This window comes from Microcebus murinus, chromosome 30, assembly GCF_040939455.1.
Source record: "Microcebus murinus isolate Inina chromosome 30, M.murinus_Inina_mat1.0, whole genome shotgun sequence".
NCBI classification, from domain to species: Eukaryota; Metazoa; Chordata; class Mammalia; order Primates; family Cheirogaleidae; genus Microcebus; species Microcebus murinus.
The window spans coordinates 1,770,883-1,787,555 of record NC_134133.1 but is presented as its reverse complement, the minus strand read 5'-3'; the positions used below and the strand labels follow the sequence as shown (position 1 = coordinate 1,787,555).

The 16,673-nt window shown below is 39.6% G+C and overlaps 1 protein-coding gene across 1 annotated transcript in view; it reads right to left on the bottom strand.

Annotated features, from left to right (window-relative positions):
* The window catches only part of SUCLG2 (succinate-CoA ligase GDP-forming subunit beta), a 246,723-nt gene that overhangs the window by 85,088 nt on the left and 144,962 nt on the right, over nt 1-16,673 (bottom strand). Inside the window, exons 8-9 of the mRNA XM_075998800.1 lie at nt 11,466-11,627; nt 8,991-9,133 (exon numbers count right to left, since the gene is read on the bottom strand). Coding sequence (XP_075854915.1) covers nt 8,991-9,133; nt 11,466-11,627 — 305 coding nt within the window. The remainder of the gene's footprint in view (nt 1-8,990; nt 9,134-11,465; nt 11,628-16,673) is intronic.

The window sequence follows — 16,673 nt, the reverse complement described above, 5'->3', positions numbered from 1 at the left end:
AACTATTGTTCTTAGGGGGAAATATAGGGTTAGATCCTTGCGAACCCTTGGTCAGCAGATAAATTCAAAATTTTCTGTGTGTCTCTGTTTAAAGACACCTTATTGAACATATATATTACGGATTGTGGATTCATTAACAATGAACTCATGGCCAGCAGCCCCGTAACTCATGCCTGAACCAATCTTGTCTAACACCTTTATTTTCTCTCTAAGGCACATCACAGATTTCTTATGCTTAGGAACATTAGATAATGCTTTGTATTATGCCTGGGAGCCAACAGTGAAATCACATACATAGAAAGGACAGAAATGCTAAAAAATGTGGCGCTACACAGACTGCAAAAAGGACATTTGTTTGTAGTCCGAAAGCAGAAACAAGAAGGCAGAGCATTGCCTTGTTTGAGCTGGGCTAGGAATGCTGTACTTTTCACCTCTCTGTGCACTTCCTTGAATGGAATTACAAATGCCTTTTGGAGTTACAAATAAATTTTAGCACACCGGTGAATTTCCAAATATAAAATCACCAAATAATGATAATCAGCTGTACTAAGAACACCAGGGGGGAAAAAAATGCATATTAGGTCACAGTGAAATTTCTTCAATACCTCTAAAAACATTCCTTGGAAATATCTAAGAATCTTGTTAATAACTAGAGGAACAGGCCGCATCAAATCATAATATTCATCTTGCTTTAAACCAGACTGGGAGAACTGTTCTCTTTGTGAGACAGGAGGTGAGAGTTTCACATTTTGATTGGAAACCACAGCATAGTAATTTGCTTCACGAAACAACAAATTTTAACACATTGACTGCCACACTAGAAAAAAAATTTTTTTTTCCTTGGGGCCATGGTGTTTTATACGAAAATAGAATAAAAACTTCAAAACAAAACGATCCTTTCTAGAACGTTCAATGAAAAATTTGTTATTGACTTCTACTCACTTAATCCACATTTTTAGAATTAAATTGTCAACATTAATTTGTAAGAAGAGCATCAACAAGTAAGAGTTTCACAAACCAACTGCAAGATTTTACCCAGGGTTTGCTTCACGAAATATAACTCACGTGGCAGTTACCGTGTTAAAAGTCTTAATAAATGTCTCTTGAGCAATTAAATAACAGTGAAAAATAATAACATGCATGAAGTGGTCTCAAGATACACTACTTAAAAGTATTTCAAGTGTACATACTCTATTATATAATGAGACAACAAAATTTATATAAACCAATTCAGAGACAAGAGACAGGGTGGAAAAAAAAATGAGTTAGAACACACATAAAAGGGCCCATTCCCTTGATCTCAGATACACACACCCACACATACTACACCCCTGTATTCTACAGCACTGGCAGAAAGAGTGACAAAACAATGCAAAACTAAACAAAAGACATGAGTAGGCAGGTCATAAAAGAAGCAATACAAAAGGCCAAATAAAATAAAAAAATAAAAAAATGCTACCTCTCATGTGTTGGTAAAGAACAACAGTAACCACTGCCAGGACATGGGAAAATAAACACGCACACTCTCTCCTCATGACAGTTCTCTGCAGCCCTTCGGCTCGGATTGAGATAATTCGGCAATAAATGTAAAACCCTTAAAATCTCCATACCTTTGACCCTCGCGCTTCTAGGAATTCATCTTGTATGAGTAATCTCAGCTGTATGCAAAGGTGTGAGTACAAGGAGGTTCACAGCAGCATAATTTTAAGTTAATAGTGCCAATTACTTGATACAAGTACTAGTTTTTATCCAAACTAGTATGTATGTTATATATTCTTTTTTAAAAGATATATATATGTGTGTGTGTGTACATATATAAAAATTTTTATTTTTGTACCTTTTATATTTTATTGAATAATTATGAAAAAGAAGACATCGTTTGTAACATGCCCCAACACAAAACACCAACACAAAAGACTGCTTAGCAAACAACTGAGTCAAGCCGGTTTCTTAGGCAAGCCCATATGGGCATAGTCCTCATTTAGGAACGAGGTAATCTTTCCTGATCCCAAATTCTCTGGCGGTGAGTGGGGGTGGCAGGAAGAGGATTCACAGATCCTCTATCTCCTAAATCTGGGGACTCATCTGACCAGACTATAGCTCACCTCTACCACATATTAAAGGAATCAAGACCTTCACAGTCCAAGGGCCTTTTTTTTTTTTGAGACAGTCTCACTCTGTTGCCCAGGCTAGAGTGCCGTGGCATCAGCCTAGCTCACAGCAACCTCAAACAATCCTCCTGCCTCAGCCTCCCAAGTAGCTGGGACTACAGGCATGCGCCACCATGCCCAACTAATTTTTTCTATATGTTTTTAGTAGGCCAATGAATGTCTTTCTTTTTTTTTTTAGTAGAGACAGGGTCTCACTCTTGCTCAGGCTGCTTTTGAACTCCTGACCTTGAGCCAATCCACCCGCCTCGGCCTCCCAGAGTGCTGGGATTACGGGCGTGAGCCACTGTGCACGACCAATCCAAAGGCCTTTAAGCCTTTGCTCTTCTAAATAATTTTCCTAGATTCCATATTCCCATCTAGTGATGCCTCTACCAGGCTTCATCTGAATTCTAATAACATCTCTAAATAACATCTCTAATAACATCTCGAAAATAAAAAAAAAAAAACTTTCCGATGCTCTGCCATCATAAGATTGTCCTAACATTCACGGATTCCTGACATTATTCCTGGCCATGACTGACTGTCTTGCTAGAAAAGGCACTGTTTTCTAATTGTTCTTTTACCAATGCAATAATACTGAGAAAAAAAAAAATCCTGATTCTTCTAATAATTGGATATTATTTCCAACATATATGACATTAAAATTTGATTCATGGTCCACTTCTCTGTAACAGTCTAAAAAGCCTTCTACGTAGAAGGACTCACAATCAATTACTGATCATGCTGGGAATGATGACAAAACTTACTAACATATCCCAAAGCCTGTTAAATTCTTTAAATCACTTACCATAGGACAAAAGGACACACATTAAAATCTGAATTTTGAGAAGCAGAGTGAAGAGTAAAAACCTTGTTTCTGATTTGTTTCTGACTCATGTCAGCGAGGAGCATGAAAATAGATTTTGAGTGTTCCATTAGGCGTGTTTTGAAAACGTGGCAGCTATTAGACACACCAATGGTGTGTAAATCACAGAACCAAATGCAGTCACCCGGGACCTTGCTATGACTGAGAGGTATTAGCAGGTAAAGTGGAACCAGTGTGAGGTAGATGTGGAGGGCCAGACATTCTTGGAAATTTTAATCAACTGGACATCAGGAAAGAAGATGCAAAAATCAACATTTACGAATTCATGACAGTACTGCTGGGAAAGGAAGAGAAAAAGAGCCTAGGGCAGACGGTTTTCCATTCTCTAGCTGAGACCGAGAGTTTACCTTAAATAAGGGGCTATTCTAAGTGGAAGGGGAGACTAAATGACAGGCTGCAAATTCAGAAGCACAGAATCATTTTTATTCTTCTTAGACTAGACTATCAGGTAGGCTACCAGCAGAAAGAACGGCTGCCTAGACCTTTAATCTTTTCAATTCTATGTGAAAGAAAAATCTGTTTTCAAGCAGGCCTGTCTCTTACAGAAATACAGGGTAGTCATTTCAAAAATAACGTACATGCTGTGTAACGCGTTGGGCATTGTATTTGAAAATAAATTTCTACAAGAGTTCTATTACTCCAGAAAGAAAAGAGTCACTTGTAGATAAGGTATTTCAGCAAATACATGTGGTATGTAATGAAATGGGTTTTGCTTTGCTAAAATACATTAAAATGGGACCAGGCCTGAAGAATCTAAGCAAACAAAGCCAGTTAAGCCTCATAAGTGACCTTGACCCTCGCTTGGTTTGCAGACATAAATAAATCTTAACGAGCCAGTTTTTGTAAATGCCTGTGTTCATGAAAAGTAAAAGTTAAGGCTGACCAATCAGAAGCACCCAACTAACTTATAGTTATGGAACTAGAACTTTCCAGCAAGATAAATGAAATATGGCAACAGTGTAACCATAATTAATCAAATATTTTTTTGCTTTACTTCCATGTCTATCCTATAAAAGTCTTCCCCTATATTCCCTCCAAGGAGCCCAGGACCCACTTTCGGTTTGGAGCTGCCCAATTAATGAATCACTGATTGTTCAGATAAACTTTTACAAATTTTATGGTGTTTATGTTTTAACAGCTCCATGTCTCTGATGTAAGCATGTATATAAGAGAAAAAGAGGATATTCTGCTTTGTATTTAAATATACCCTAAAGGCGCAATGAATTAAAAATGTGAGATAGCACATATAATCCCAAAACATATTTATTAAAACTTAAAACACTTGCATAATCCTGGTACTGAAAATATGACATGTGGTTTTACCTCTCTGGCTTGAAATTCTAAGGATTCTGAAGCACACACCAAAGAGCTAAAAGAGCTCAAATGTATACCAAATGACATTTTGTTATTCTTGCAAACCTGGATTTCATCCTCCCTTTATTAAATTGTATTTTCTTGGTTGTCTGAGCAGACAATCATTGCAAGCTACTGAATCACTTACATCTCCCATCAATTTCAAAACAACACATTCAAGTAACACTGTCAATAAACCTACTTCAGATACCTACCATTTCTGTTGCTGTGCATTTACTCTAAGTTTTAGAAATCATAATGGAATGAGGCACTAAAAATAAAACAAACTAAACTTTTCATTATGCTTTAGAAAGGTTTGCCTAGCTATACTTAAAACAATGCTTTGGAGTATCATTTTCATGTCTGCATTTCAGATGAGGAAATGGAATTTTAAGGAGTACATCCAAATGACGAATGAACATATGAAAAGGTGCTCGTAAGTTCATGAGAGAAAGGCCACAAGAAGATACTGCCACACACCCACCTGAATGACTGAAATTGAAAAACTGACGAGTACCAAAGGTGAAGTTAAGCGAAAGATGGCAAACATAAAAGAGTGATGAGTCACAATACATGATTCCATTTGTATTAAGTTTTCCTCTGCGGAGAAAGCAGAGTGGGAGAAGGATTGAGGGGTACAACAGGAGGCTTCTAGGGTGCTGGCCATGTTCTATTTCTTGATCTGGCCGGAGGTTACATGGGCATGTTCACTTTGTTAATAATTCATCGAGCTGTACACTTAAAAACTTGTATACTATTCTGTATATAGGTTATAAAATAAAAATTTAATAAGTTTATTAAATTTTCGAAAATGATACTGTCATATGAAGCTATTGTTCCTCTAAATAGGAAGAGTGTGTGTGTATGTGTGTGTGTGTCTCAATTCACGTACCACTTTGAAATAAGTAGTTCATTATCACCGCTTATAAATGAGGAAACTGAGGTACACAGACATTAAATAACATGCCCAAGATCCCACATCTAGTTGGTGGTAAAGACAGGACTGGAATCCAGGCAGTCTGGTACCAGAGCCCCACTAAGAATCCATTCTTAAAACTATTCTGTGGCACTTAGGTAGCACATTCCTTTGTGGCTATTTGAAGGGCTTTGAAAATACGACTCTAACTTGGACTAAACCAGGAAGCAAAGTCCAGTCAAGTGAGGCACCTTCACCAATGCCAATCATTTACCAATGCTTTTCAAAATCAGGCCTCCAGGGGCTGGGGATAGTGGCTCATGCCTATAATCCCACCATTTTGGGAAGGCACAGGTGGGAGGATTGCTTGAGGACAGGAGTTTAAGACTAGCCTAGGCAACACAGCCAGACACCATCTCCACAAAAAAATAAAAAAGAAATCAGCCAGGCGTGGTGGCGCGTGCCTGTAATCCCAGCTACCTGGGAGGCTGAAGCAGGAGGATGCCTTGAGCTTAGGAGTTCAAGGCTGCAGCAAACTATGATCATGCCACTGTACTCCAGTCTGGGTGACACGGGGAGACCCTGTCTCCAAATGAATGAATAAATAAATGAAATTAAAAAGTAGGCCTCCAGAGAGCAACAGACTGGCTTAACTTTGACAGAGTTGGGGTTATTGTGCAGACTCGTGCCGACTGCCCTTTGCTTGTTATTCACTTACACGAGATGTTTTATATACTCTACATGTTGTTGTACTCATTTTCTACACCTTTGGAGTTCTAAGTTCAAAATTAAAAGCAGAAACCAAACCATAATTTAGGAAAACAAAAACCCAGAGATAAAATTCTATATAGTGCTCTTCTTTTAAATATGTGTTTAAATTCTTAACAGACAACTATAAAACCCTAGTTTTGTCTTCTGTTTTATATCACTTTTATTCCCTATGATACAAAGAATACTACTGTCTAGAATTCTTTAAATCAAAATGAGGAAGACCACTAGCAGGACAAGCTCTATTGCTTTTCTCTCATTTCAAGCTCAGCTGGAAAATAAGAGAATTATAAAATATTTAATGATACACTTCCTATGAATCCAGTTTAGTAAGTGAGTTATCTTGAAAAGACTCTTGTTTTATAGACAGTTTGGTACAGGGACTTAATTTCATATATATTGCAAACAAACATGAAACAAAACAGTTATAAAGATACTTGCATTAGCTCCAAGTGAAAACTCAGACTTTGTACTAATAGTTAGGCAAAATAAATATAAGTTTCAGCTCCAGTGCATTTACTGCCATAAACTACAGCCAGTTTCCTTACAAAGTGAAAATCAACTCATTTATACTATTTTTTAGACTCTGTTCTCTGAATTTTGGGAAATGATGCCAGGATTGAAAATACCCATTACATTTCTATGCTTTTAAACCAGTTCTGAAATTTCAAGAGTTGGAAAATGTACTGTGAGATGAGCTGTGCATTCATTTTCCTGATATAGCCTGAGAAAAATAAAATAACTCCCACATACCTTTATCTACACAAGATGACAGCTAATCTCAAAAAAGTTGAAATAATCCAAGCACTTGAAAATATTCCATAGGGTAAAGTAAAAATTTTTAAAGAGAAATCTTTTTTTTTTTTTTTTTAAAAAAAAAAAAATGGTTCTGCCAGTGATTTTTCCTCCCCCCTCCCTACCCTGTACTTTTACAAAATTAAAATTCAAGATCAATCACTAAGGAGAGATGTTTCAAAGAAAACCCAACGACTGTCCTGGTAGATTAATCCCTCAATGGCTCTCTATTATTCTTAGCACTGGATAATCTCAGGGGACAGTGAAAGTCCAGTCTTTTATTACAGCCATCTGTCCTCTGGGTGCATTGTGGCTCAAACAGCTTAAAGAGCTGTGTGTTATGTCCGTGGTATTTATAGATTTCAACTGGTTTGGGAATCTCTGGGAGGAAAATGGTTCAGCCCTTAGACAGGAATAGGAAGAAGTAATAAGTGAATTAATAAATGATTAGAGACCCGCTGATGATAACCAATAAAAACAAAGCGCTTCCATAAACAGAAAAATTTTTCATTTTGCAAATACTTTCTTCATTGCTGGGTGCCTTTGAATAACTTTGCTTTGCCTGAACAGTACTGAAGAACCAAACATAAGTGCCGACAATATCTTACCATTTATTTTATGAATCAGAAGGAAAGAGTTAGCAAAAACAGAAAAGTCACCAACTCATAAATAAAACAGATAAGCAAACTACTAAGGTAAAATAGCAAGCGTGAAAAACAAAATAGGCTATTGTCAGTATACTTTATGGAAAGCCTACATATTAAGTTCAGACCATATTACTTAAAAAAAAAAAAGCAGGCCGGGCGGGGTGGCTCACGCCTGTAATCCTAGCACTCTGGGAGGCCGAGGCGGGCGGATTGTTCAAGGTCAGGAGTTCGAAACCACCCTGAGCAAGAGCGAGACCCCGTCTCTACTATAAATAGAAACAAATTAATTGGCCAACTAATATATATGGAAAAAATTAGCCGGGCATGGTGGCGCATGCCTGTAGTCCCAGCTACTTGGGAGGCTGAGGCAGGAGGATTGCTTGAGCCCAGGAGTTTGAGGTTGCTGTGAGCTAGGCTGACGCCACGGCACTCACTCTAGCCTGGGCAACAAAGCGAGACTCTGTCTCAAAAAAAAAAAAAAAAAAAGCAGTATTTTTTTTCATACATGATGTTCTTAGTTGATAATTTAGATTTCCCGTGTGTTCAGATATTTTATTAACCAACAAAATTTATTAGATACTCTAACAATATTTAGATAATGATTTTCAAATAAAGTTTAATATCAAATGGTAGTAGCATATACCTACCTCACAGGCCTGTTAAGGGAATCAAATGAAAACCATGTACATTAGACATTCAAAAAATGTTGGTCTTGCCATGTAATAAGCATTCACCTAAAACCATGTCATCGTAGACAACTGAGTACCTACAGTTGAAACAAAGCACGTTTGCATTTAACTTGGTTACTAAACGAGCCGATTAAATATTCACTGAGTGCCTACGATGCACCTAGCATGGTGTGGTAGCTACGTTCTCGTCAGCTACACTGTAAGTTGAAAAGACACACAGGAGCAACAAGAGAAACTATGAAACCATGCAGTTATTCCATACTCAGTGTATACGTTACAAACGGTGACAGTCCCAGATGAAAATTAAAAAGCATATAGAAGGAGGTGGGGCCATTATTTCCCAGTGATATATGAATCAATAATCCTATAACTGTCCAATATTATAATGCCTTCAGCATCTTTAAGGAAGGAATCTGAGGCTGACTCCTCTCTAAGTCATGCAAGCATGGGACTAATCACTTCAGTGTAAACTACTCAAATGCCATTCCATGCCAACCAATGTTTCACTGTTTCTCGTGTCAAATCCTTTATGGTCCCTTCCACCTCCCAGAACTTTATGTATACACAGTTTCCAAAATAAGATCCTGGGGGGGTGTTTATAAGCTTTCCATCCAAGATGAGAGTTAAATCATCACGTGCTCCAGTGGAATATGAAGCAGAATTTGCGTCTGGGGCTGCGAAGGACGTGTTGACTTATTGGCACTCTCGGCAGCAGGAACATCAGATCAGCTCTTGATGGCGAGAAATCAAAGCATTATGCAATCTCAGTACAAAGAGAGAGGTTACCTTAGGATCAGCTGTGAGCAATTTGAATGCTTGATATACTTGAGCTTCCTTTACACCGCCACCAAGATCCAAGAAGTTGGCTGGCTTCCCACCGTTAAGGAAAATGATGTCACAGGTAGCCATGGCAAGCCCGGCACCATTCACTGTGAAATGCAATGGGCACACAAGGGGACAGGATAAACTTAGCAACATGAAGGGCCCATAAACTTTTCCCCTCACCCATATTGCCGAAAGAGAACCCTGTCATTCCAACGCCCATTTCTTCGCTGTTTGGGAAGTTCCATTCAACCTGATCCATTCATAGCCTTTTAGGATGAAGAACCAGGACAAGGGTACACAAAGAATAAATAAAAAGACCTAGGAATGAGAAAATGGATTTATTGAGAAGCCAAGCTGGAAAACAGAAAGAAGGAAAGAATTTAAGCAAATAATTCAGGCCAGTATTAAAAGAGAGAGAGCATAGTTAGGTTCTGGAAAGAGTTAAGTTTCAGAGAATTTGGAAGGTGGGGGAAAAAAAGCTATGAAAAGACGTCTGGGCCTGTAAATTATTCTCTTTTTAATGCCCTTTAGGAGACTGGAGTAAATAACTGGAATTCTCTTAAATTTTTGCTTGCTGAGAATATGCTCCTTTGAATGTGGCATCTCTCTGGGACTGAACCACAGGATTTCATACTTTTTTACACTTAGTGCAGTCATCAGGTTTATATAACGTTACCTGGATGAACTTAGAAAACAAATGAACAAAGGGCAGCACCAAAAACAGCATTCTTACCTCTTTGTTCCTCTTTCAAATTAATGTACGAAATGTTCACTAGCAACACAATCACTGAAACTAGAACCATAGGCCACAGGGCTGGGCGTGGTGGCTCAGGCCTGTACTCCCAGCAATTTGGGAGGCTAGGGCAGGAGAATCGCTTGAAGCCAGGAGTTTGAGACTAGCCTGGGCAACATAGCAAGATCCTGGCTCTTAGAAACAAAAATCGTAGAACCAAAATATGCCAACATCTTAAGAGGCTTTCTTAAGAAACCAGGTAGAGTTTCGACAAGGACATTCTTGTTTTCCAGAGCTAAGTTTTATTGCTCAATTGTGCTTCTTAAGCTTAATTACATGAAACTACTTTCCTCGGGTTAGAAAGGAAAAAAGAAACCCCTGAAGACAGCAGAAACTTTCCAGGTAAGGTGCCCTTCGCTTTTTTCCTGACTCTTGAGCTCCCCAGACAAACCTCTGAACTCTGACTACTTTAATTAAGTTTGGGGCAACTAAAATAAAAATGGTTTATATAGGATCTTCAAACAACATGAAACGTGTGCATCATAGCTTTTGAGGCTGCTACTTGGTCAAATCAGGCACATTCCTGCAGTGGCTACAAAGAATCTGTATTTAATTTGCCCTGAACACACCACTGTGTCTTTGTCCTTTCGAAATGCCGACACATATTGACAGAGATCACCTTATCACGATGAGAGCAATGTGAGTGATCTGGTACACTACGGTTATTGCTCCAGTACAAAGAACGAGCTTTTGGTATGACTTGTAATTGGATGTCATTTTCTATTGTATTGAACAGCAACCTATTGGACAAGGCCTCTTCAATTCTGCAGATAATGGTACTGTTGGTTTAATGAACTACAAATCTTTTTTATTTTAATTCCATTAAGATTAAGACCTCTGTTTCCAGTGCAATGAATTGGTTCTACCAGAAACACAGTCCTGTGCAATTAAGTCCAAAGCACATAAATCTTGGAACTGTAAGCTGTGAACAACAACAGAAATTGTATTGCCTCTAATGGACTCATTCTTATCTCAGCCGAATAAGCCATTTTAACAAATTGAGATAACTATGATGAGGTCAATTGTTTTATTAATAAACTGGCATTAACAGATTAAACATTTTATCACTTGGTTATCACAGAGTCTGAAACTTTAGTCGTATGATTAAATTGGATGCCCTCCTCTACTTCCTCTGCAAAAGCAGTTTTGTTTCAAACCCAAAATTTCGGTATAGTTCCGAACATATTAACACTGACTTCGGTAGTAAAAGTTCTTAATTTTTTACTAGGCAAAGTTTAAATTAAAGAGATGCTTTCAACCAGTCATTCCCAACTGGGGTGATTTTGCCTACCTCAGACATCTGAAATGTCTGGACACTTACTTTTTGTAAATAATTAATTTATGAAGGTTTTGACAACTGGGGGCTGTTAGTCGCATGCAGAGGCCGGGATGATGCTATACATCTTAAAATGCAGAAAATCTCCCCAAAATCTCAGTAGTACCAGCTGAGACACTCCGCTTTGAACCAGTGACCATTGATCCGAATGAAACTTGAGGAAGAAGTTTGGGATAGTTTCCTAAGAATTTATGGCTATAAAAAACTTGCACGTTTACTTCCTATTGGTGATAACATTTCAGAAATCAGCGGTTCTGAAATTCTGTAAAAATGCACAAAGCATTCTTCTGATAGAGCTGGTTCTTACCAAAGCAAGCAATGTTCCCATCCAGTCCTATGTACTTCAGATCGTATCTGGCAGCTTCATTTTCAATGGGCTCATTCTCTGACTTGTCGTCCATAGCGAAGATATTCTTTTGTCGGAACTCTGCGTTGTCATCGAAGTTTATCTTGGCATCAAAGCAGACAACTAAATAAAGAAGAAAAGAAACACACCTGAATATCTCTTGGGATCTGTAAATTAAGTTCTCCAGGCCAGTAGGCACAGGAGAAAGAAAAATAAGATATTGTCGTTTTTGTTTTGTTTTGCTCATGATACACACAAGCAAGAGAAGCTGCTATGAATTCCTTAACCTTTAAACTTTAGGGCTACAAATACAGATAAGACTCGGCCCCTGTTCTCAAGGGACTTATTTACATTCAAGTAAGGAGCATATTAATTTGTATCTGTTGGTCTCTGCTCAATAAAATAACAAGGAACGTTACCCATTAAAAGCTACAGACCAGCACAGTAACATACTGCTTTGATTCACCGTTTTTATTATATTTCTTATTTTTAGTGTTTAACCACTGATAATCACTTTCCCTTCTGTACAAAGAGAGACGAGACAATAAACTAAGCCTTTTGTCCTCCTTTTGTCCCTCTTCTGACATTGCAAAGTGAAATTTTTATGGAATTGTTATCCTCTCAAATATTCCCAAAAGATTTAGCAGCAAAAATGCTGGGCCCGAATCAATGATTTTTTTTTTATTTGATCCTTAACTAACTCTGTTAACATTTAATTTTTTAAATTAAAAAATAAAATAAAATCGTGTATTGCTGACCCTTGAACAACTGGGTTTCAACTGCGTGAGTCTACTACGTGTGGATTTTTATTTGAGGCATTCAAAACTCGCAGATAGGGAGGTTGACTTCTCGCATACGGAGGTTCCGACCGTATGTTTACAGTGTACAACACGATGTTGACATTCACACACTCAGCTAAGTGATTACTACAGTGAAGCAGATTAACAGACTCATCTCCTTACACAGTTTTTGGTTTTAGTTTTTTTTTAATGTGTGAAATCACTTGAAATATACTCTGTATAGCAATTTCCAGTATATCTTACGAACTCTGTTACCTTGATAAAATAACCTAGTTCCTCTCTGGGCCTCGGTTTTCTTATTGGAAAAAAATGGGAATAACAATTACGGAAACTAGAATCCAGGCCACTTGTTTTCTCATTTTCCAGAGTTCTTATTTATTAACTGTTAGTCAATGGAGATATTTTCAGAAGGAACCTGATCTCCCTAATATTGAAGCTCCCTAGACCTGGGGACCGATTCATTCTGGGTCAAAAAGAATAGAAATATTAATACGTGAACATCTAGAGGGAGACTCTGGACTCTTAGTATTCAACTTCTGTAATGAAAACAGAGCTGAGATTCAAAGACCCCCTGGCTCTGGGGTCTGCTAAAACCAGGGCGGTGCCCTTGATTCCCGCGGGACCATCTGTGACTCTTCTGAATAGAGTCACAAAACACTAGGAGACCACGACGGCTCAGCTACAATGCCAGGAGCCAGGGCATTATCAGCACTACTGTCTCCACACTCTGGTGCTGGTAGAAATCTCCACGTTGTTGGTCAGGAGACCCGGACACGGCAAAATTCATGCCACACTAGGGAGAGACCACAGAGCGCCATCCTTGATGTACCAAGTGTACGGTCAGGGAGAGACTGCAGTGGGGAAGGGTGGCATTACTGGTGATTTGGGCTCTGCCCCCCCCCCTTTTTTTTTATCTCTCCTGTAATGGAAATTGGTTGTGTGTGACGTCACGCCATCATAACATTCTTTTACGTAACTTGGAATATCGGTAGGCGAGAATCTTTGATCAAGAATCTACAGATACTACTCATTCTCTTCCAGCATTGATGATAGTAGGTTCCTGCCTCTTGAAAGGGAGGCAGCCACTGAACATATCTCACTGAAAAGCAATGGCCATAGTTTGCTAATTCCACTTGCTTCCTAAGAAGAGAAAACAAGGGTGCATGCAGCACCCTCGGGTAATAGACCCTGGGTAGAGGGGTTCTCCCAGGATCTTCCTACCACAATAATCAAGCACTTTGACACAAATCGGTGAGAACAGACCTATAATCATCTAAGAACACTTGGCATACACATAAATCCAGACCACAAATTACTTAAAGGAGCACCGAGTGACGAGAGAGAATCCTTTCTGGAAGGTAATGGAAGTTAATGTCTACTTGGGTCCTTAATCTTGCCACAAAATGCCCAACCACTTTGCCTACACACTGTGAATACATGGAGTGAATGAGTAATTACTTCTCAGAATATTGAAATCTTAATGATGGAATCCTTCAATTACCAAAGGAATTGGCCAATGTTCTCTGCTTGCTACAATGGCATTTTCTCAGCGGTTAATGACCAGCATAATAATCGATAGAAAAGCAACTCCAGTCTTGGCTTTCCGCTGGGTTTATAAATACATTCTAATTAATTTATTAGTAATTTTAGTTCTTCCATTACTCACTGGCAAGACTACTTGTAACTGACACCTTCAAAATAAATGGGCAAAGGCTATCAAATTGACTTCCTAAGTGAAGAGTTTCGAATAAAAGAATTCTCGGTTGAGATCAATAAACCAGTAAATCAAAACAGCTCCAAGCTGACCTCTACCCCTTACAAAGACTACTACAGTTACTAGCTGCTGGAGAGAGAGTATAATTAATGGGTATGCATGCAAAGTTCAGAAGGCAGTCCCAAGTAAATGGCTGCAAAACGAGATTTTCCAAAGTCGCTTTCCTGAGGCAGGAAATTCTCTTCTGGGGAACACGCTGACAAAATGCACAGTGAACTCAGATCTTCAAGAAGGTGACTGAGGGGTAAAAGGGGTTATGTATACAATGGCCCCATGCCAACCGTCCCCCCTCTGTAGAGAAAACTAAATGACCTGATTGGGTCGATGTATGTATGTCCAAGTGCTTTGTAAGTCAGGGGACTTAGGAGTTAAGAAGGAGGAGGGGTATCCAAAATCGAATTGCCACTCTAAAGGCTTGTGACTATGGTAAGAAGCTTGGGATTTTCATTCCCACCCCCGGAATCTAGGGAGGGGAAAGGGGCTGGTGACTGATCGTGCCTATGCGATGAAGCTTCCATAAAAATCCCTCAACTATGAGGTTCTAAGAGCCTCCAAGTTGCTGAACGCACGGAGGTGCTGGAGGTGGCTCCCCTGCAGAGGGCATGGCCACTCCCGACCCCTCCTCGCCTGTCTTGCTCAGTCTTCTACGCCTGGCTGTTCATTTATATCCTTTAAAATATCCTTTGTGATAAATCAGCAATAGTAAGTAAAGTGTTTCCCTGAGTTCTGTGAGCCATTCCGGCAAACGACTGAATCCAAAGAGGGGGTTACAGGAACCCCAAATTTATATATAGCCAGCCAGTCAGAGAGACCAGAGCCCCAAGCTTGCAACTGGCATCAAAAGTAGGGGCAGGCCGGGCGCGGTGGCTCACGCCTGTAATCCTAGCACTTTGGGAGGCCGAGGCGGGCGGATTGCTCGAGGTCAGGAGTTCGAAACCAGCCTGAGCGAGACCCTGTCTCTACCAAAAATAGAAATAAATTAATTGACCAACTAAAAATATATATACAAAAAATTAGCCGGGCATGGTGGCGTATGCCTGTAGTCCCAGCTACTCGGGAGGCTGAGGCAGTAGGATCGCTGAGCCCCGGAGATTGAGGTTGCTGTGAGCCAGGCTGACGCCACGGCACTCACTCTAGCCTGGACAACAAAGTGAGACTCTGTCTCAAAAAAAAAAAAAAAAAAATTATAAAAAAAAAAAAAAAAAAAAAGTAGGGGCAGTCCTGTGGGACTGAGCCCTTAACCTGTGGGATCTGACCCTAACTCCAAGCAGATGGTGTAAAAATTAAACTGAATCTCACAGGACACCTAGCTGGTGCTACAGACCAGTGTGGGAAACACTCACCCTCGTGGTCCCAGAAGTGCTCTGTGTGCAGAGTCCAGAAGGAGAAACAGTTTGGTTTTTTTTTCTTATTACACACAGTTCCAAGCACACACACGTGTCTTCCTGTCTTACTGTCTCAGTCTACAACATTGTAGCACATAAATGCTTTTCCTTGAACTTGACAATGTAATGTAGACTTTGGCGTCAGAAACACCTGGGTATGAATCACAAGCCTGGCCCTTCCTAGCCAGCTAACCCTGGGCACATAATCTCTCTAAAGCCCAGCGGCCTTGTCTACACAATTCGATCGGTGTTTTCTACAACATGCTGTTGGTGGAATGAGAAACTGCATGCCAAGTGCTCAGCCTCCCAGACAGCGGGCCCTCACTGGCTGCTACGTTACTACCCTCCTATGCACACACAGCCTGTTCACACTTAAGGCTTTCCGTTATTGCAGCCCAGGCTACCAAACTCTCCCTCTCTTCCCACCACTAAAAATTACCTGTACTTTGTCCCGTTCCTTTTATAATCCCAGGTTTCTGTTTAGAGCAAATCTAAGTGAATGTCCACTGGAACTAACGTATGGAGAGATGACCTGTGGTTTCCAATAAAACGCCCTCTCCTGAATACACAAGGGTTTTCCCAAAGGAAGGATTTCAATGATTGGTATTTTAGGCATCCTAATTGACAGATGAAGAGATTTTTTTTTTTAGCTAAAGGATGAGGATAAAACAGAGGCCTTTAGTGACCCTCAAATCATATCACGCCCACAATGTGCTTCTGCAGATAAAGTTGGACTGGAATGCACCCACACTCATGTGTGTACACATTTTCCACGGCTGTCTTCCCAAGACAGAAGCAGAGGTGAGTAGTTGTAACAGAGAGTGTATGGCCTGCAAACCCCCAAATATTTACTAACTGGAGCTTTAAAGAAAGAGCTCGCCAATCCCTGCTAAATCACAATTCTCACTGTATTTGCATCCTGCTTTGACCAACTGACAGATGTTAACAGCCAGAGACATCATATTTTTATAGTGAAAGAGAAACACAGAAGGAGTACACTCTACTAACATGAAAACAAAAGAGTGTAACGAACAAAAGAAACAAAAATCTGTAGCTACACAAAAGAAGTAGATTAATCCTTGAATACTGACGGACTCTCACATGTTTATTTCGCCCCATAAGACCCTTCCAAATGCACTTCTGGAACCGAAGTGTCAGAAATGAACTGATGTCTATGTCGATAGCAGGTCAATAAAATAAACTTGCTTGC